Source organism: Hippopotamus amphibius, chromosome 1 (assembly GCF_030028045.1).
Source record: "Hippopotamus amphibius kiboko isolate mHipAmp2 chromosome 1, mHipAmp2.hap2, whole genome shotgun sequence".
Lineage (NCBI taxonomy): Eukaryota > Metazoa > Chordata > Mammalia > Artiodactyla > Hippopotamidae > Hippopotamus > Hippopotamus amphibius.
In genome coordinates, this window is record NC_080186.1 from 152,033,468 (window position 1) to 152,053,744 (window position 20,277).

General features: G+C 52.2%; 2 protein-coding genes across 5 annotated transcripts in view; one reads left to right on the plus strand and one right to left on the minus strand.

The window, feature by feature from the left end:
- The window catches only part of NDST1 (N-deacetylase and N-sulfotransferase 1), a 72,186-nt gene extending 67,641 nt beyond the window's left edge, over positions 1–4,545 (minus strand). For 2 of the 4 annotated variants that reach the window (XM_057730970.1, XM_057730960.1), the window contains exon 1: positions 4,365–4,545. The gene's annotated coding sequence lies outside the window, so the exon portion shown is untranslated. Of the gene's footprint in view, positions 1–3,909; positions 4,079–4,364 lie in introns of those variants that run through there. The other 2 variants (XM_057730956.1, XM_057730953.1) reach the window with 1 other exon arrangement.
- LOC130841767 (uncharacterized) lies at positions 2,098–12,136 on the plus strand. Its single transcript, XM_057718235.1, has 6 exons — positions 2,098–2,145; positions 2,605–2,733; positions 6,821–7,070; positions 9,752–9,880; positions 10,836–10,870; positions 11,596–12,136. The coding sequence occupies exons 1-6, from the start codon at positions 2,098–2,100 to the stop codon at positions 11,608–11,610; spliced, it is 606 nt and encodes a 201-aa protein (XP_057574218.1). The 3' UTR covers positions 11,611–12,136.
- Positions 12,137–20,277: the final 8,141 nt, after the last annotated feature.

A 20,277-nucleotide genomic window follows, 5' to 3' on the forward strand; every position in this document is an offset into this window, starting at 1 on the left:
AAGCAGAAGGTCCCTGTCCTCTGTGAAACCACAGTCCCTGGCAACCCAGGCTTTGGTGGCTGATCCAGAAATTCTCAGGGGCCCCTCTGAAGGTCAGCTGGGCTGAGTGTTTTCCATGGGGCAAGGGCTCTCCCAGGCAGAGTGCTGCAGGGTAACTTCCGGAAGGGGCCGCTATGAAAAGCTGTGAGAAAAACGGAGTGGAAGTGGGCCGAGCACCACCCCAAAAGCTCAGATTCTCGGGTGAAAAGGGAACTGAGAGAGGTCACCCAGGCATGACCTTCCGGATACATGCCTTCTGCACCCTCTCCGACTCTCCAGTCTCTTGGCATACCATCAGCAATGGGCACTTTGCTGCCTCCCCAGGCAGTTTATTCCCGTTCACTTCACTGTCACCCTTGGTGCTGTCTCTGCCCTTAAGAGACACACAGGACAAGACTATGCCTTTTGCCCATAGACGGCCCCGCAGGGAACTGAAAGCAGTGACACTGCCACTTAAGGGTTCTTCCCCAAACCTTAGACCACCTGTGATGACCCCGTCCCCAAGACACCTACGAAGTCCTGTAGCCTCCCCCTCCTTCCCTCTCAGTCCCATGGCCTGAGTCAGACATTGGTCAACTTTCTGCTGGACCACAATTAGCATCATCTCTCAACCCTGCCAGTCTTGCCACAATCTTTGGCCAAATGACCCGAGAGGAGCAGCACAACAGGGCAGAAACTGTTCGAGCCTGGACTCAAACACGGTTCTGTGACTAGACCCCTTTGAGCCTCCACTTCCTCATCTGAAAATGGGGTGGGGCTGGGGCTGACCAGCAGCAGCTACTTTGCAGGGGTATTGTGAGATTTCAATGGAGCGTCTGTAAGGAGCCTGGCACAAGACACAGTAACAGGCATCGACTCAACGAGCTGCTTACAACCCTCTGTCCTCTACCAGCCACAGAATAAAATCCAAACTCCTCAGCAGGATACTGCAAGCTCCCCATGACCCGATCTTGCCTCCCACAGCCCCCTTTCCCATTGCCTGCACCCTCACGAACACTTCCTCCCCCAGGAAGCCCTGTCCACATTAACAACCAGAAGAGCTTTTCCCCTCCACTGGCCTCCCAAAGCCCATCTACCACTGATCACATCCTGCCTCTTCACCATCGCTTGATCCTTGCCTTCCCTCTCCCATCAGATTAGCAACCTCTCCAGTCAGAAAGCAGCAGCACCTCACCCCATTTCATTTCCCAGTCACCCCCGTCCACAGACATTTTCCATACATACTTAACAAATTACCCTAACGTTCCATTTCAAGTAAAGAATGTTCAAGTCCTCCAAACAGTCCAGATATTTCAAGCCATACCCAAAACCAAATTCCAAGCCAGCAAAAGTCTGACCAGTCTCTAGGGACTTGCAGGCCTAGCTCTGACCCCAAAGTATGGAAGATGGGTCAAGCAGGCCCAAAGCCCAGGGCAGAGAAAGCTCTGGGCTGCTTAGACCAGAGTCCATTTCTAGTGTCTCACATGCAGGTCTCTCTGTTGGCCCCCAGGTCAACCCCCAGCCTATGATTTCACACTCATAACCACATCCCCAACTTGTGATTATAAAACTGTTCTTTGCATACCCCTTGTGATAAGAGACGCACTATCCATCTTTTCATTCTTGCTGGCTCCTCCTCCCTTCACCTGTTGATTCTCTTGCTCTGATCACAATGACAAGGAGAGTGACCACATGCCAAGGGTCATCCCCATCCCTCAGGACTCACTGCAGCTTTTCGGCCCCTCCACTCAATCCCCCACATTTCTGAGTCCCCTTAAAGTCTAGCTAAGCAGTGGAAGTTTCACTCTTGTTCCTACAGGCTGGCAGTGAACTGTTGGCCAGGAGGACCCCCTATTCTCAGGGCCCAGGAAAAGCCTATGGACACAGCAAATAGACGCAGTGCTGGAACAGCCCTCGGAGCAGCCAAAACAGTAATGCACAAACTCTCCTCTCCCCAAAACTTTTTTCACTATCTACTCCCACTCCATTGTTTTAAGATTTAATTTAATAACTAGCAATTTGTTTTCCATTTTTTTTAGAAAGTACTCAAGGCCCCCACTCAGAGCCTGATCCATAGTCATGGGATGGTACGCCCACCAACAGACTGGGCCAGCCCAGGACACTAAGGTGAGTGAAAGTCTGGGCCACCCCACGTTCACTCCTGGGCTACTTACTGAGGGCCTACAGTGTGCCCTAGGCTCAGAACCCATGGGCGCATGCATTTTCCATAAGGATTCTTCACTTAAGACACTGGCTGCAAGTCCACCCTTCATTACTGTCCTCAAGGACCCTTGGGGTTGGGGCATTACTTTTGCAATGAGGACCCTGCTGATGAGTCACACATGAGGACACCTGGATATAAATTCTTTGGCCTTGGTTCTCTCAACACCCCAAGGGCTCCACTCCTGGCCCTACCTCTGCCCCCTGCTGATCTGAAAGTGACCTGGTCTGGATGGAGTTGAAAGGCTCTTCGGTCCCCTGGGTGCTGGGGAGAGGCCTGTTGACAAAGCCACCAGCTGTCCCCAGCCAGAGCCAGGGAGAGCTCCTCCCTGCACCGCCCGCACTACGAGAGTGTTCCTGCCACAGACCCAGCCAACAACAGAACTTGGACCGTTAAGGAGCGCCAGGCCCAGGCTTCAGCTGCCCATAATAACAAGAGCCAGGCACAAGACCTCAGCCCACACGAGTACCAGGCAGAAGGAGCAGCACCTGGGGGTAAGGGTAAAGGGAAGAGCGGCTTGCGTCCTCATAATTTCCATGGAAAATGAGCTCGGGCACAGCAGGATCTTATAGAGCCTTGCAGCTGAGGCTCAGGCTGGGGGAGGGAAGTCAGATCCAAGCTCTACCACATCACACCTGTGTGACCTTTACAATTCTGCACCTCAGTTTGCTCCTCTGCAAAATGCTACAAATAATAATGTGAGAATTAAATAAGATAATGCATATAAAGCAATTAGCCCGGGGCCTGGCATATAGTACACATTCAACAAATACTTGCTTAATATAAACAGGCCACCGTTTACTAAGGTACCACAGGTTCTCATTTCATCCTTATTCTGGCAGATACTATGCCCATTTTAAGATGAGGAAACTGAGGCTAGTTCAAGATAAGGAAGCAGCCCAAAGCTACAGAGCTGGGAAGTGACAGACACCCAAGTCAGTCTGAACCTCAAACCAAGGGCAGTAATGCCCCAGGCCATTCCAAATGCTGGGGAGGGGGAGGAAGGGGGAGGTGCGGTTTTACAGCGCCTGGGTGTGATGGTGGGGTTCTGTATCCCCTGGGCCTGGCATGGCTCCTAGCTGACTCGGATGCTTGAATCTGGGAAAGAGCCAGGAGGCCAGTCCCCAGCTTCCCAGTCTGTCCCAGAGCCCACGCGTCCACGTACGCCCCCCCCTTACCCCGTCCCAGGGTGTTAAAGGGCAGCGTTCAAAGCAGGGGTATCATTGCTCCGAGAACCTGAAGGAGGAGGGGAGTTAGAGACCAGGTCGATCACAGTCCAGAGAAAACCGGTCCGGCTGCCTTCCCATTCCCGAAGCGGGGACCTGGCCTCTAACCCCCTCCCCCGCCAGACAAAAGTTTCCCCTTTTCGGGAGTAGGGGAGGGGGAGGGGGCATTCCTCGTGAGTGACATTATCCGTGACCTACAGCTGCCGCGCTGCCCTCGCCGGCACCCCGGCCTGCCCCCGGCCCCCGCGCCGTCCCCCACCCCTTTGTCCTCCCACCCCAGCGCGCGCGGCCCGGCCGACTCTGCGAGCCCGCCCGGCGCCCGCCCGCACCAAACTTGCGCCGGCGGCCGCCTGGGCCCCGCGCGGCCTGCACGCCCCGCTCGGCTCGGGCCCCGCAGGCTCGGCGGCAGGGGACTGGCCCGCCCCGGCCCTCCCCGCCTCTTACCTGCCACGGCTGAGGCGCCACCCGCGGGAGGGGGCGCTCCCGGCGAGCCGCCGGACGCCCGGGTCCCCCGGGCCGTGCGTGCGCCGCCGGGCAGGGGCCCGGGCCGGGGTTAACCCCTTGGCGTCCGCCTCCCGCCGCTGCCACCCCCGCTCCACGCCGCAGCCGCCGCTGCCGCCGCCCGCCCCGCCTCCCGCTCGCTCTCCTCCCCCCCTCCCTTCCCCCTCCCCTCCCTCCGGTGCCCAGCCCCCAGTCCCGGCCCCTGGCACTGCGCTGGGGCAGCGCGCAGCCTCCCTCCCTCATCCCGCGGTGGGAGGTGGGGGGGGGTCTCCCTGAGGATTGGAAGTTGGGGCGCGCCGCCTCGCCCCCAGCGGGCCCGCGGACCACAGAGGGGCGAACCCGCGCGCCCAGGGGCCCCCAGCCTGTCTCCCCTTACCCCCTCCGTCCCCGCAGCCTACCTCCCAGAATCTCGGAGGCGGGAGCGGGGTTCGATCCCGTGATGGAGCGTGGATGCCGGCCGGAGGTCGGCTCCCGAGGCCCGAGCAGCCGGCGGGCGTGCAGCGAGCACCCCGGGGCGGGGGCCGGGGCGGGACCGGGCGCTGCTATCCGGGCTGGATTTCTCGGCTTCCACCGGGATTCTCCCTCGGCTCTCCCGGCCGATTCGGTGCTGCTCGGCGACCACGTGACGCGGGCTGCCTTTGACCCCGGTCTCGGAGCGGGTAGGGGGCGGGGGCCGGAGGGGGGTGTCAGATGCGGGACCCACGAGGGCCCGGGGCGGCTGCCGGGAATCCCGGAGGCAGTGACCCCGGGGAAACAAAGCCCGGGGAAAGCCAACAAGTTATTCGGGGTCAAAGAGGAAACAGCAGTGGGGGTCGGAGAGGCTGCAGAGAGACCGAGGGAGACAAAGCCCCGCTCCCGCCTTGCCTCCGAGGGCCACTGGGCTTACGACAACCCTCCAGGGCCTCCTCAGAGGCTCCCCCAACAATCCGGTCTCTGCTGGAGTGACCCCTCCTGGGCAGTCCTTCCCTGCACCCCCTACCCCTTTGCCCTTACTCTTGAAAACCCCTTTATTTCCTTTATCGTGATTATCTGGTTCATTTACTGGTTGCATTGTTTACTAGAATGTCATCTTCCCCAACAAGTTGTTCCCAGCTGAATTCCCAGCGCCTGCCACATAACAGGCAGATGAAGAGGTGGATGACACTGTGCAAATCTCTTCTCCCACTGAGCCTCAGTTTCCCACCCCCAGTGTTATTTCAACGATCTCAAGGACCCTGCAAATTAGGCAAGATTACAGTGGTCATCCTCATTAAACAGATGAGAAATAAGGAGGCCCAGAAAGACAAAATGATTTCTGGGAGTCTCTTAAGTGGCTGAGAGCCCCAGCCTGCACTCAGATCTGACTGTTCCAGGTGCGGCTTTTTGCCATCCGTGAGCCTGCCTGTAAAATGAGGGACTAGGTCATTAGTTGATTGGTTGATTAGAGCTATAAGGAGCTTGCTAATGATGTGGATCACCAGGCCCCTACCCTAGAGATCCTGACTGTGTGGGCCTGGGGTGAGGCTAGAGCAAATTTGGAAAACAATGGATTGGTGGTTTCCTAAGGACCTTCAGAGGCTCAAGATTACCTAACTGTGGGGGCACAGCTTAAAAAATATATGAGCAACCAAAACAAAGCCAAGAGAGGTAGAAAAGTCAAGCTGGACACATGAGAGCGGGACAGACTCATCCCAATACCCCTAAAGGGTAACCTTCTTGTGCTGGGGCAGGCGGAAGGAGGAGGGAAGGGATTTCAGCCAGCCCACTCATGTTTTGGGATGGGAAAGACGCTGAGGCCTGAGCAAGGTATGATGCTGGGGGATGGGACCAGGCTCTGGACTCCCAGTCATGCCCATATGACAGCTCTGGATGAAATGTAGTCATCAGGACTAAGCCTAAGTGTGGTGACCACAGGCCCAAACTGCAGGCCATATTCAAAGATAGGCTTGTGACTTCCTAGTGCATACTCCAGGCGTGCCACCAGTTTGGCCAGGGAACTCAACAACCACCAGCAAATTCTCCTTTATAATCCATGTTCCTGTGGTCAGTGATCTAAAGTCCTTGAAATACTGTCTGGGTCTTGGGCAGGTTAAACAAACCCCTAGAATCCTATGCTAATCTCTGCTTTAGAAGACCATTTTCATCCACAGGAGGTCCTATAAGCATCTTCCCTGTGCCAGGCTCTGTGTTCTCAGTAACAGAGATATAGGGTTGAAGGAGACATGGGTCTGCACTCTCAAGAAGTGTCCGGGGGTATTTGGAGATGATCTGCATGCCGCTCCCTGTGCGTCCAGAGGCTGGCTGAGCTGAGGGCCTGCTGGGGAGGCCCAGGGCAAGTGCTATGGCCCACAGTAAGAGGGGAGCAGGACAAGGGAACTCTAGGGGGAGGCAGCCTCTGAGCAGGATTCAGAGGGAAGGGATCAGGGTGGGGAGATGGACATTCCTGGTACCAGGAACAACCTGTTACAGGCCACATGGAAACCATTCAGGAAAAGCTGAGTGTTGCATGAAGGGGGGGTGGGGGGAAGCACGGAGGAAGCAGGAAGGAAAGAATGAGCAAGAAAATTGGAGAGGTGGGTTAGGAGCAGTTTATGGGTGACCGTCTATGAGGGGCCCAGTAGAAGGGACATTATCCTGAGGGCCAGGTGGAGTGAGAAGGCTATAAGCAGGTGAAGGAGGTGATAAGAGCCATGCTGTGGGAGGCTGGAGGAGAAAGGAGGCCAGTCAGGTCACAGAGCTATCCTCCTGCCCAAGCTGAGTGAGGGCCAGCACCTCATCAATGGAGCTGCAGATCCCAAGCCCTGGGGGGTGGGGGGTGGGCAGCTGTGAGCTAGGGTAACGCCCCATCACTGACAGCTTTTCCTCCTCTTTTCAGATCTTCAGAGTTACTGCTCACCAAGTTGGGCCCAAGGCCCTCCAGCTCACTGTCACCCAGAATGCCTGCAAAAAGGCAAGGCCCAGGCCCCACCCAGGGAATTGGCCTCTATGGTCTAGAGTCGAGGTGAAGCTGAGGACTCTAACCATACCCTGGGAGGTTCTGAGAAGACTTGTCGAGATGCCCTGCTCCTCCATCCCCTCAGGACCCATCCACATCTCCCAGAGCTTTGGGGACCTTCTTTGTGCTGGTAACTCCCCCTGCCCACACCCCCTCCTCAGTCCGAGTGTCCTCCCCACTGCCCACTTGACATGCTCCTTGGCTGCCCCAAGGTCCCTTTTATGCAACTCCATAAGTCAAAGGCTGAACTTCCGAACCTGCATCCACCCAAACCTGCTTCTCCCCCTCCTCCTATGTGTCCAGTTCACATGTCCCGTCCAGAAATCTGACACCAGCCCCTCGTTCCCACATCCCATTCATAAGGCGGTTCCATTGGTTCTGCCCCCGGTTTTTTTTCTCTAACCCCATCCCATCCCTTCTTCTTCATCACTACCACCCTAGTCCACGTCACCATCTTGTTTCTGCCTTGACCCGTGTTAACAGCTCCCTCCCTCCCACTCTGCCTCCTCTAATACAACCTCATCATGCCCATTTCTCACTTAAAGCCACCAATGGCTTCCCATTGCTCTCAGGATACATTCCTTACCTTGCTGTCCAGCCTTATCTCCTGTTCTACATGGTATGCCTGGCCTCCCCCTTTACCTGACTCATTCCTCGTTGAGAGTGTGGACTAACCGCGTTTGAATGCTGGCTCTGCCACTTACAAACTGTGTGACTGTGAGCCAGTCTTTCAAACTTTCTGTGTTCATCTCTAAAATGGGAAAATAACAGTTTGTACTTCACAGGGCCATTGTGAGAATTGAATGAGTTAACGTGTAAAGCTCTCAGAGCGGAGCCTATCACAGGAAGAGTACGACTAAAACATTAGCTAAATGGTTAATCTCTATTTTGGGGGCATCAGGTTACATTTCCTTTCCTCCTGGGGCTTTTCCTGTGCCCCTAACCCAGACCACTTCCTGGTCTACATGTCACAATCCCTCTCCATCACCCTCGTAGTTACCTGTCAGCTGCCTCTCTCTAGAGTGTAAGCTGTGCGTGTGTGTGCAGGACCACATCTGTCTCAGATACAGCTGAGCTCTGGAACCCCACACAGGGCTAGGCACAGAGCAGGCAGCCAGCACATATTTGCTACTAAACAGGTAAAATGAAAGTCAACAGATTCGTTACAAAACAGAGAACACTGTCTCCCTACAAAACGCCCATCCACTGTACTTCATTCATTTATTCATTTGACACTGATTCGTACCTCTCCTATAGTTTTCCTCACACCATGCTGGTGGGGGAGGGGAGGTAGAGGGACATAGAGATAAATAAGACAGATGTGGCCCCTGTCCTCAAGGAATGTACAGTCTATTGCACAAACATGTAAATGCATCAGGAGATATGACGCAATGCAACCATGTTGTTGTACTGGCCTGTAACAATTCTGTTTCCCAGGAGGTCTTTGGAACATAAAAGTGAAAAGTAAATGAAAACAGACCCTGCTGGCTACCTTAGCCCCAAACCCAGTTTCTAGCAGGGTTGTCTGTAGAGCAGAAAGGGTAGGTCCTGAACCAAGGGCACTTAAGGTCACCGCCTCTTTCCCTGCCTGGAGACCTCCTATTCGGCCTTCAAGGCCCCACTTAAGCAGCACCTCCTCCAGGAAGTCTTTCTGCTCCTGCCAGGGCTCTCTGTATGGGACTTGGTCACAGCTGTAGTGATTTTCTAGGACTATGGTGGGATTTGTCACAGAGAATCCAAATTTCATGTCATTTGCTTCTTTAAAAAAGTAAAAGGTGATTCAATGAATGTGTAACTACATGTGATTTCATGTTTGGACTTCAGTGGAGGCAGAAAATAGCCTCTGTCAGACCATGTGACCTGTTTTGTGGTTTGGAGAACATGGTCACCGTAATTATAGCATTGACCACATGGTGTAACAGTTTCCTCTCTCTCTCTTTCCCCCTCTCTCTCTCTCTCTCTCTCTCACACACACACACACACACACACACACACACACACACAGTTCTTCAAGGACAAGGGACTATTTGCTTTCTAGCAGACCTTGATATCTGTTAAACAGACGAAGGAGAAAAATCTGTGAAATGGGCAGGTTATCCATGTTTCAGATGGACAATGGATATAAACTGTTCTGGAAAGCAACAAAAGACTGTCTGAGGTGGGAGATGGGAGTAATTAACAGCAATTAATCACTTACTCTGGTGCATGCTACCTGCTTTCCCTTTGTTATTGAGCCACCCAGAGAATTGCAGCTCAGAGAGGTGAAGCAACTTCCCCAAGGTCACCCAGACAGAAGTAGTTCTTACTACTATTTACCCCACCTCCCAGTGCCGAGGCGCAAACTGTGCAGGACCACCTGGGTTCCGTGTGCTATTCCCTCACTTCCACGGGGTTCTCCTACTCTTCCCTGTTGCACCCCCACTTTTATCTATGCTGCTGCTGTTTGAAGAACACTTGCAGCTGGTTTCCAAAGCAGTCCCATCTCTGGAGCCAGGTTTTCTGTTTGAGGCAGAACCCACCCAAGGATGTGTGTCCCACCTTCTCCAGCCCATCCCTCACTCCCAGGAGCTGCCTGGGCCAAGGACTCAGCTAGCACAATCGCTTGCACATGCAGCACTTTTCCTGTGTTTTTTAAAGCATTTTCCCATTCTGTAAACCAAGTCCTGGGGACTCCACAGCAGTCCAGAGGATTTTTCACAGTGGAAGCTTTTTCACCCCCATTTTAAAGATGAGAAAATGGAGGTTTGGCCAACCTGTGGGAGATCCCCTTAGCTGGTCAAAGAGCCGAGCTGCAGCTAAGCACCTTTTCAGACCACCGGCTGCATTATTCCAAGTCCCTGGAGGGTTCAACTTGTCCAAGAGAATGGCGACGGAGGGTGAAAGATCTTCAGAATCTTCAGAATCCTTACACAGAGAAGATAATGGCTTCTGCAAACAAATGTAAGTCGGTTAATTTCCCTTTTTACCATGTTTATTGTGATGCGCCAGTTACAACCTGACAAAAGAAAAACACACACAAGCACGTGTGGTCTCTAAATGAGGTTACCGCAATAGGCTCAAAGTCCTCTGAGGGCAAGGCAGGGTCCGGGACCCAGTTCCAGCCTGCTGATCTGGGGGCAGAATCCTCCTAATCTGAGGGCAGAAGCCAAGGGCCATGGCAGAACTGTTCTTTCCCAAACCTCTCCAGAGGGACCCTGCACTGGCCTCACCTTCACCCTCAGGCAATTTCTCATCCACTCCTCCAGTATCTGGCCTCCTCATTCTTCAGTTCTCTTCACTTGATCACCAGGAGCTAAACACTTTTGTAAAAATTGAAGTAAAGTTGATGTACAATTTTGTGTTAGTTTCAGGTGTACGGCAAAGCGATTCCGTTATATATATTTTTTCAGATTATATTCCATTGTAGGTTATTATAAGATAGTGAATATGGTTCCCTGAGCTATAAATTCTTGTTGCTTATATATTTTGTGAATAATATATGTGTATGTGTTAATCCTATATTCCTACTTTATCCCTCCCCCACCTTCTCCTTTGGTAACCATAAATTTGTTTTCTATGTCTGTGAGTCTGTTTCTGTTTTGTATGTAGATTTCATTTATTATTTTTTTTAGATTCCACTTATAAGTGATATCATATGGTATTTGTCTTTCTCTTTCTGACTTACTTCACTTAGTATGATAATCTCTAGGTCCACCCATTTTGCTGCAAATGGCATTATTTCATTTTTTTATGGCTGAGTAATATTCTATCGTGTATATGTACCACATCTTCTTTATCCAGTCATCTGTTGATGGACACAGGTTGCTTCCATGTCTTGGCTATTGTGAATAGTGCTGCTATGAACATTGGCGTGCATGTATTTTTTTTTTTAATTTAGAGTTTTAATTTTTTCCAGCTGCATACCCAGGAGTGAGATTAATGGATAATATGGTAAGTCTATTTTTAGTTTTTTAAGGAACCTCTATACTGTTTTCTATAGTGGCTTCACCAATTTACATTCCCACCAACAGTGTAGGAGAGTTCCCTTTTCTCCACACCCTCTCTAGCATTTACTGTTTGTAGATTTTTTGATGATGGCCATTCTGACCAGTGTGAGGTGATCCCTTATTGTGGCTCTGATTTGCATTTCTCTAATAATTAGTGATGTTGAGCATCTTTTCATGTGCCTGTCAACCATTTGTATGTCATCTTTGACATACCATTTGTATGTCTCTTTGGAGAAATGTCTATTTAGGTCTTCTGCCCATTTTTTAATCGGGTTGTTTATTTTTTTATATTGAGCTGTATGAGCTTGGAGCTAAATCCTTTTAACATGACTCAAATCAAAAGATTACATTCATCGGGGGGGGGGGCATTTCTCCTCAAGATTCCCATCAATTATTCCAGTTCATTCTCACCACTCCCATGGGGTAGGGGGTGGGCACCACAACTCCCACTTTCTAGTTAAAGAAACCATGGCTCAGGGTCCCAGTGCCTCCACCAAGTGAAGCAGGGAGGATGTGCCAGGTCACCTGGTCTGGAGGTTCTCCTGCTGTCCAGTCCTCCTGGGTCCCCACACTCCTTACACATACACTCGTTCATTTGCGTTCTCTTCCTGGGTTACCCTGTCGTCTTAGTTTATGATTCCTGAACTAATCCAAACTGCTTTTTTACAGCAATGGAGAAACTGAGGCCCAGAGAGGAACCGGGGCCTGCCCCCATCACCAGTGACACAACCAAACTAGGACGACTTGAGGGGCCCCTGCCTGCAACCCTTACCCATTGCCCCGCTGTGTGTGAATCAGAAGCTGAGAGCAGGTGGTGCCAGCAAGGCAAGGACTCCCAGGGTCGTCTCGACACCATTCCTGGGCCCTTGGAGATGTGCCAGCATGGGGGGCGGGGGGGGCACCGGAAGGGCAGTGTTGACCCCAGTGAGGAGCTGGCTCTAAAACCGGTGTGGTGGCCAGACTCTTGTCTGGGGCTATCTGCTCCAACAGGCATGGAAATTCTTATCATTCCAAGGCCTCCTCTTCACACAGACCTGTCTGGACTGGGTCTGTCCTGAGATGCGCTGGGGTTAGGGGAAGGAAGCAGGAGGGAAATGGCAGGGATACCCACCCCCCATTCACACACGACATCGTCACATTCATTCACTCATCTGCTGCACACACCACTCACCCCACCCACCTCCCTTCCCCCCAACCTACCCTCCATCCAGCGCTTAAGAGCTTTGCAACCAGGGCTTCCTAGGTGGCGCAGTGGTTAAGAATGTGCCTGCCAATGCAGGGGACATGGGTTCGATCCCTGCTCTAGGAAGATCCCACATGCCACGGAGTAACTAAGCCCGTGCACCACAACTATTGAGCCTGTGCTCTAGAGCCTGTGAGCCACAACTATTGAGCCCATGTGCTGCAACTACTGAAGCCCACGCACCTAGAGCCCATGCTCCGCAACAAAAGAAGCCACAGCAACGAGGAGCCAGCAAACCACAATGAAGAGTAGCCCCCACTCACTGCAACTAAAGAAAGCCCGCACACAGCAAAAAAGACCCAACACAGCCAATAAAATAAAATGAATGAATAAATAAATAAATTTAAAAAAAGAGCTTTGCAGCCAGACTATTCTTTTTTTTATAAATTGTATTTATTTATTTATTTATTTATTGGCTGCATTGGGTCTTCATTACTGCACACAAGCTCTCTCTAGTTGCTGAGAGCGGGGGCCACTCTTCATTGTGGTGCACAGGCTCCTCAATGTAGTGGCTCCTCTTCTTGTGGAGCACGGGCCCTAGGCACGTGGGCTTCAGTAGTTGTGGCGCACGGGCTTAGTTGCTCCGTGGCATGTGGAATCTTCCCAGAGCAGGGCTCAAACCCGTGTACCCTGCATTGGCAGGTGGATTCTTAACCACTGCACCACCTAGGAAGTCCACAGCCAGACTATTCTGTGTGGAAATCCAAGGTCAGCCTTCACTTACTGTCACTTAACGTGGTTTCAATTCTTTATTTGTAGAATGGGGATAAAGAGTACTTACATCATAGAGTTATTGAGACGATTAAATGAAATATTAGGAAACCACTTAGCACCACGCCTGGCATAGCTATAGTTGTTACTGTTACTTTATCCAACACTCACCTATAAGTCACTGGGGTTTCCCCTCCATTGTACATACACACTCCTCCCAGAGGCCAACCCCCAGGTTGCCCTCAGCCAGCTGACCTACCCTGACAGCCCCACCACCCTCTGACACCTCTACTCCAGGCAGCCTGGGACCCTCAAAGCCTGGGTACAGGCCACGTGTGCCCAGCATCCCTTCTGCCCAGAATGCCCTTACCTCCACCTCTTCACAACTCTAACCACCCCCTCCTTTCCTTCAAGTCTCAGCTCCAGTCCCATTTCCTCCAGGAAGCCTTCCCTGACTGACCTCTGATCTTCCTCCTCTGAACTGCTGAGGTGCTCTGAGTGAGTCACTGCCACTTAGTACTGCCTTGGAATTTCTGACTGTCACTGAGAAAGCCTCTTCCTTCTTCCTCCCCACAGTCTCTTAAAATTGAAAAAAGCATTTTTCAGTAAGATTTGAGGTACCCTAAATCAACTTCCTGATTCCTGTGTCACCCCACATCCTAGCACCAGTAGTCACCCATCATCTTCCTGGAGCTGGCAACAGAGTGGAGCCTAGAGACCATGTGGTGCAGGCCAGCTACCCAGATAAACAGACAGAATACTCTACAAACTGGGAGAGGCTGGAAGGACCCTCACTCAATCATTGGGGTCCCAGGAACAGTTCTGCTGAGGGATGGGGAAGCAAAGAAGAGCATCTGGAGCTGAGGCTCCCTGAAGCTCACCTGTAGGAACAGGTGTTGAGGTAGACCCTGCAGTCTGTAGGACAGTGGCCTGGGGCTGGGGGTGGGGGTGGGGGGGGCAGGACTCAGACTCCACACCTTTCAAGAGGAGAAGGATGCAGACCTGTCCTCGGAGGCCACTGAAGATGCTCTGGGAACCAACTATGAGGGTGGACAAAGCTGCGGGAAGCAGATCCCACCTGACATCCAGAAACTCTAACCATTCCAAAAGCCTAGCAGTCATGGCAGCGGTGAGTTCTCCACTGGGGAGGCAGGAGGAAGGGGTAGGCAGAGGCTGGTCAGGATGGGCTACAGGATCCCTGCATTGGGTGGGAGAAGGACCAGGATTCTTAGATTCTTTCAGGCTCTGAGAGTTAGTGTCTAAGACTTAAAGGCAGCTAGCGAGGTAAGGATCTGAAAACCTGGTTCTAAAATTCTGTATATTTAAAATTCTGAAATGTAATGAGGACTGCCCCAGGCCACCATCATGCCAAGGAAAATAAATAAATAAATAAATAAATAAATAAATAAATAAATAAATAAATAAAATTCTGAACTGAAATTAAACATTTGCTAGTAGCCATGTTTTAAAAGCAAAAAAAAAAAAAGTGAGATTCATTTTAGTAATACATTGTATTTAACCCCATATATCCAAAATATTATCATTTTGACATGTAATTAATATAAGGAAATTATTAATGAGATGTTTAAAATCCTTTCTTTTGTACCAAGTCTTCAAAATCCATTGTGTATTTTACACATACAGCTCATCTCAATTCAGACTAGTCACACGTCAAGGGCTCAATAACCACACGTGGCCAGTGGCTAGAGTGTCAGACAGCACAGTTTAGAAACCTAAAATCTATGACTCACTTTTCTAAAATTCTGGGATGCTGTGCCTGTGAGATTCTGGAATTCTGCAGTGTGCTCAGGTTCTATAATGTTACAACTGTGATTCCACCAGATTAGAATGTTGCCCCAAGTCTGCATGTGGATAAGAGTTCTCCCCACATGTCTTTTGTGTGGAAAGAAAGCTAGGCCCCTGCAAAGCCCCTGGATGGGGGAAGAGGAGAGCAAGGATCCCTCCCCTCGGCTGCCCCCACCATCTGGCCCAGCTGGTGGAAGAGGGGGTGGGTGTGCCTGTGTGCCTAGGGCGCTGGCCTCTCCACGTGGAGCTGCCTCTCCCGCCATCCCTTCGGCTTGTCACCTCTCCATCCGTGCACACGAGCCTGGCAGTGAGACTCCTGCCTTTGAGTCCTCCTGGGGAGGGGGCGTGCCCCTGCCTCCCACCCTTGGTTTCTGTCCACTCTGGAGAGCATCTGGGGGGCTGTTGCAGCAGATGGAGCTGGGGAGTGTGGTTCAAATCCCAGATGGAAGCCCCTGAGGGTGGAACTGGTCTCCATCTGCTCAAGTTTAGGGCCTGGAGGTCTGAGGAGGGCAGAAGTCAGAGACTTACCCACTGCACCTCAGAAGGCTTTGTGAGATCCTGTGATGTATGCCTGAACAATGCATATGGGGAAAGTGAGGTTCAAGAGCAGAAGGGATTTCCCCACCTAGGCATAAGGTGAGTGCTGTGATCTGCCAGAAGGATGCCTCTTGCTTAGCCACAGGCCTCCTCTTCCTACTCTCAAACTCCCTGCCCCGTCTCTGCCTGTGTGGAAAGTTAAGGCACAAACCCAGCATGGCAGGGTGTCAGCGAGGCTGCAGGAAGGCCCCACAGGGGTTGTATCCAGGTGGGGGACTTCTTGGCTTTGGGATGCTTGTGCAAGGTCCAGAGTGTCCTGGTTCCAACCAAGCTCTTCCCAGGCTCCATGTACCCCAGGCCCACAGGCCCTACAGAGGGTCTGGAGAATGGGGACTTGGACACAGGCAGGAGTCCAGGTGAGGCACGAGTCTGGGTGAGGCAGAAGCTGGAGCTGGGTACAGAAGGTCTCAGTTGACAGTGATCAGCTTCTGCACCTGCTGGTATCCAGTTCTGTCCTCTATTTCAAAGTCCTTTTGTAGCCACAGCCCCATTTATCCTCATGAGAGCCCGAGAGGAAAGGCAGGAGGAAGGACTTGCCATCAGCCCATCAACTCCCAGCACAAAGGCCATGCAGAGGGCTTAGTGCTGGAGCTTTGTTACTGTTCCACTTTTCACAGGTGGGGAAACTGAGGCCCGGGTGGAGCTATGACCTGTCTCAGACTACAAAGCCAGAGGGAGGCTGGGTCTAGGCCCCTGGGGAATCAGTGGCTCAGCACCCTTTCAGGGAGTACCCCCTCCCATCCTGCTCCACTCCCAGGCACCCAGATGCTCTGTGGCTGAGGAGGCAAAGATCAGGAGTTACCTGCAGCCATATTTTCCAGGCTGGGCTGCTTCCAGGCTGGGTTTCCCCTCTGGGGAAAGCCCCAAGATTGTTCTGCATGGTCAGGAGAACCAGGGAGGAAATGACAAAAATCCTGCTACAGAGGGCCACAGAAAACAGCCTGACCTTTGGCCTCTAGGGATCTGGCTTCGCCAAAGTGGAGGCATGGGGGGGGGGGGGCGGGGGCGGGTGGCGTGCGGCTAGGCGGTGCTGCACAAAGGCAGCCCTGGAATCTTGATTTGGAAGGGCATCAGCTTTGGAGTGAGGTGGGCCTGGGTTGAGTCCCAGCAGTGCTACTTATTTGGCAGCTGTGTGATCTTGTGTCTGTGACTTTACCTGGGCTCTCTCCTTGCTGAACTGTCTGGTACCCATCTCCAGGATAGTGGGCATCTGATTGTACATAAACTAAGCCCACATTTAGTTCTTGCTCAAATGCCCTTCCAAGAACCGATCAGTTCTGGGGCCCCCTATCTGCCACACTTTGCTGCCATAAAAATGCTCCATAAATATTTTTTGAATAAACCAATGAATGATTGTTGCCAGCCAGGAATAGAGCAAAATACAGAGGAAGGCTTTGAACGGGTCTATCCAGAGATCTGACAGATTCTGTCACAGCTCACTGGGTGGCCTCATTTTTTTAAAGCCCATAATAATAACTAACCTTTCTAAAGCACTCACTATGTGTCAGGCTTTGTTAAGCATCTTAGAACACTTAGTTCTCACAGCAACACTCTGAGAAGGTGTGATTATTATCCCAGTGTTTCAGATGAAGAAACTGAGACACAGAGAGGCTAAGTAACCCTGCAGTCACAATGCTGGTTTGCAGCAGCATCTAGACGTGGACCCAGCCTTCCTGCCCCCAGACCCCATGGTCTTCACTTGTGGATGGCCAAGGACCCTTTGGCTCTCCCTTCCAGGCTCCTCTGGTCAGGACTCCTATCAGGGAGGGTGTGGTGCTGCTCAGGGCTTCCCATGGGTTTTGGAGGCTCCTGCAAATCAGCCTTTGGGGGTGTACGTGGGAGATGAAGTGTGAGCTCTACCCACTCCAAGACTGTCACCCGGGCCCTTTGTCAGACACTCATTCTCACGGCTTTCTGGCTACTCATTCTCACGGCTTTCCTGCCTAGAGGGAGGCAGGAAGCCAGGCCACTGGGGACTTGGGCTCCAGCGCCTTTGTTTTCCTTTAGCTCATCCTCCCCCTCCCCTGCCCCAGCTGTGGACCTTCCTCTTCCTTGCCAGCCTCAGACCTTGACCTTGAGGTTCACTCCCAGGCAGACTTTCCAGTGTGAGGACAACAACTCAGGGCTGGGAATCCCGGGACTCGGTTCTATGTGCTGCCAAGAATGGAGGTTGGTGCGGGGACTTGTTGTGGAGTATTTTTCTCTCTGTGGAGAGGGTATATTTGGAGCAAACCTGCCCCAAGATGGCGGGGGGGGGGTGGGGGTAGGGGGTAGGGAATGTGCCAGCAACTCACATGGGCACATCAGTTCTCAAAGAAGCGCCACAGTGAATGTGTGGCATCATCCTGACCACCCTGGTTAGAGACAAATTAGTTTATTATCACCCCAATTTAACAGAAGAGGAAGCTGAGGCCCAGCTGGATTAAGTGACTGGTTCATGATTATGCAGACATTTAGAGGCAGGAGCAAATGTTTACCCGAGTCTCCAGAGACTGTATGATTATAATAACTATTATTATTGCAAATATTTACCGAGCTCTGACTCTGCCAAGAGCTTTCCTCTTATTACCTCATTTAATCCTCTCAGAAATTCTAAGTAGTGATACCCATTGTACAGATGGGAAACTGAGAACCAGAGAAGCAAATCAGCTGCCTAAAGTCCAGTTATTTGCATCCACTAGTCAGGGTGTGAAGGCAATTTGAACTCAAGTCTGTCTGGCTCCAAAATGTTAGGTCTTCCAGGGGAGACAGGGCTGCCTCCACCTGGGGTAGAGGAGTCACCCTATTTCACAAAACAGGGCCTGGGGCAACCCTGGTCTCACCATCGCCTGTTTAGGATGCTGCTTTGGGCCTGGTACACATAGCCCCTGGGAGCCCCTCTGGCAACAGGCCCTGGGAAATGTAACAGGCACTGCAGGACTCTGGGGCATGTTGGGGCCATGTCTGAGTGTGAGCAGCATACCTGGTCTAGGCCTGCTTGACCCTGTGAAAGCCTCAGAGGAGCTCCAACATGAATGCACACAAATTCCTTTCTTCCTTCCTTCATTTACCAAACACCAGCCCACCAGCCTTCATATTTCTACACACAGACATTTATTTCTTTTTTTAAGACATTCACTTCTTTTACTGACCTCCCCAAGCAGGGACAGCTATGTAATCGATGGGGCCCAGTACAAAATGGAATTGCAGAACCCCTTCTCAAAAATCAAGAATTCCAAGACAGGGACAGGGACAGCAGACCATTCAATGATGCATGGGGCTTGGGTGAGTGCACAGGGGGCCTGTCCGTGGGCCCGCCCACCCCAGCTCACCTTGGCCTCTCCCTCTGGACCTCCCCTCCTACCACTTCATCCTCCTTTTACATCCTTGCAAGGTCCACGATCTTCTCCACCTCAGGGCTTTTGCAAAGGCTGTTCTCCCTGCCCTGAACACCTTTCTCAATCATTCTCTCATAGGTCCTTCTCATTATTCCACTCTCAGCCCAAATGCCACCTCTTCAGGGATGCCTCCCTGGTCCCCCAGCCTCAAGTGGCCACCCATTTAGCTTTCCATCATATCTGCTATTTATCCCTTCCTAGTGGGCATCAATTTGTGACCTCAAGTATACTCGACAGCTTACTGTTTATTGGTAGAATGTCAGCTCCCCAGGGCAGGGCCATGACCATCCTGGTCAGCACTGGATCCCCAGGCCCCAAGCCAGTGCTTGGCACATAGTAGATGTCCAATAACTATTTGTCAAACACTGAATAAATGAATGAATGGTCACAGACACCCTTCCACACCCCTTTCCCCACTATACTGCCTCCTACTCTCCCTCTGTACCCCAGACAAACACAGGGGTGGTCCCTGAATGTCCTGGTGCTCCAGGCATCCCCACACAGAGAGCTGATGAGACCCAGAGGGGCAGGTGGATCCTGAGGCCTTGAAATGAGGACAGAGGCAAGGCCTGGAGAAAAAGAGAAAAAGAAGGAGGGAGGGAGGGGAGGGGACGAAGGAGGAAGAAGTGGAAAGAGAAAGGAAATGGAGCTAGAGGAAGGAGAGAAGAAGTAGACAAAGAAGGGAGAACGCATTGGGCTTGGTGATAATCCCACTTCTCCTCTTTATTAGTGAAACTAATAATTACTATTAATACCTGGCCCTTTCATCCAGGCTGGTGGGGCAGTTTTGAAGATGAAAGTCTGGGGGGCCTCTCAGATGCAGGTTCTGGGGCTTCACAACCACTAATTAGACTTGGCAGCCCCTTCCAACTACCCACTCCCGCCTCCCCTGGGATGCTCTGCTGCCTGACTCAACGTCCCTCCAGGTGGGAACGCTTCCTGGGCCTGGCCCTCCTCTGAGCGAGGCTCAGTAGCTGCAGTAGGGGCGGGGGAGGGGGGAGGTGGCGCTGCCGGCAGAGATAGTAATGGGGGAGGTGCCAGAAAGAGGAATCTCACACCAGGTGGCACTGAAACCCAGGAGCCCTGCCCCCAGCTGAAATTACAGCCCCATCCCAGAGGCTGCCCTCCCCCCAACCCCACTCCAGGGTCTGTGTCTCTGGGCCCTGCCAGATGGTAGTGGGGGAAGTGCTCTTGGGAAGGAAGATCTCACCAGACAAAGAGGCAGAGTCAGCATGTCCAGCTCCTCCACGAAGCCCCAAGGCCGCCCGGAGTCCTGGTCTCTTGTATCCTTGGGGGCCGTTTCGTTGCATCTCCCTCAAACAGGCCGCCCCTCTCGAGCAGTCATGACAGACATCAGCCAGGCTCCCCCACACACCTGCAGTGATGAGGCCCTCACTAACCTCCAGTTATTGAGCTGCCTGGACTTTGGGTTAAGTGAGCTCATCCAATCTCTTGACATTAAGTACAATCTAGAGGCTCCTGAAGTTACATCAGCAGCCTCAACTTTTCCAATGAGTCCCAACTACCTGCCCCATCTCTCTACTAGAATGTCATATGGGTGGCTCCAAGAATAACAGGGCCTGGGACTTCCTAGGTGGTGCAGTGGTTAAGAATCCG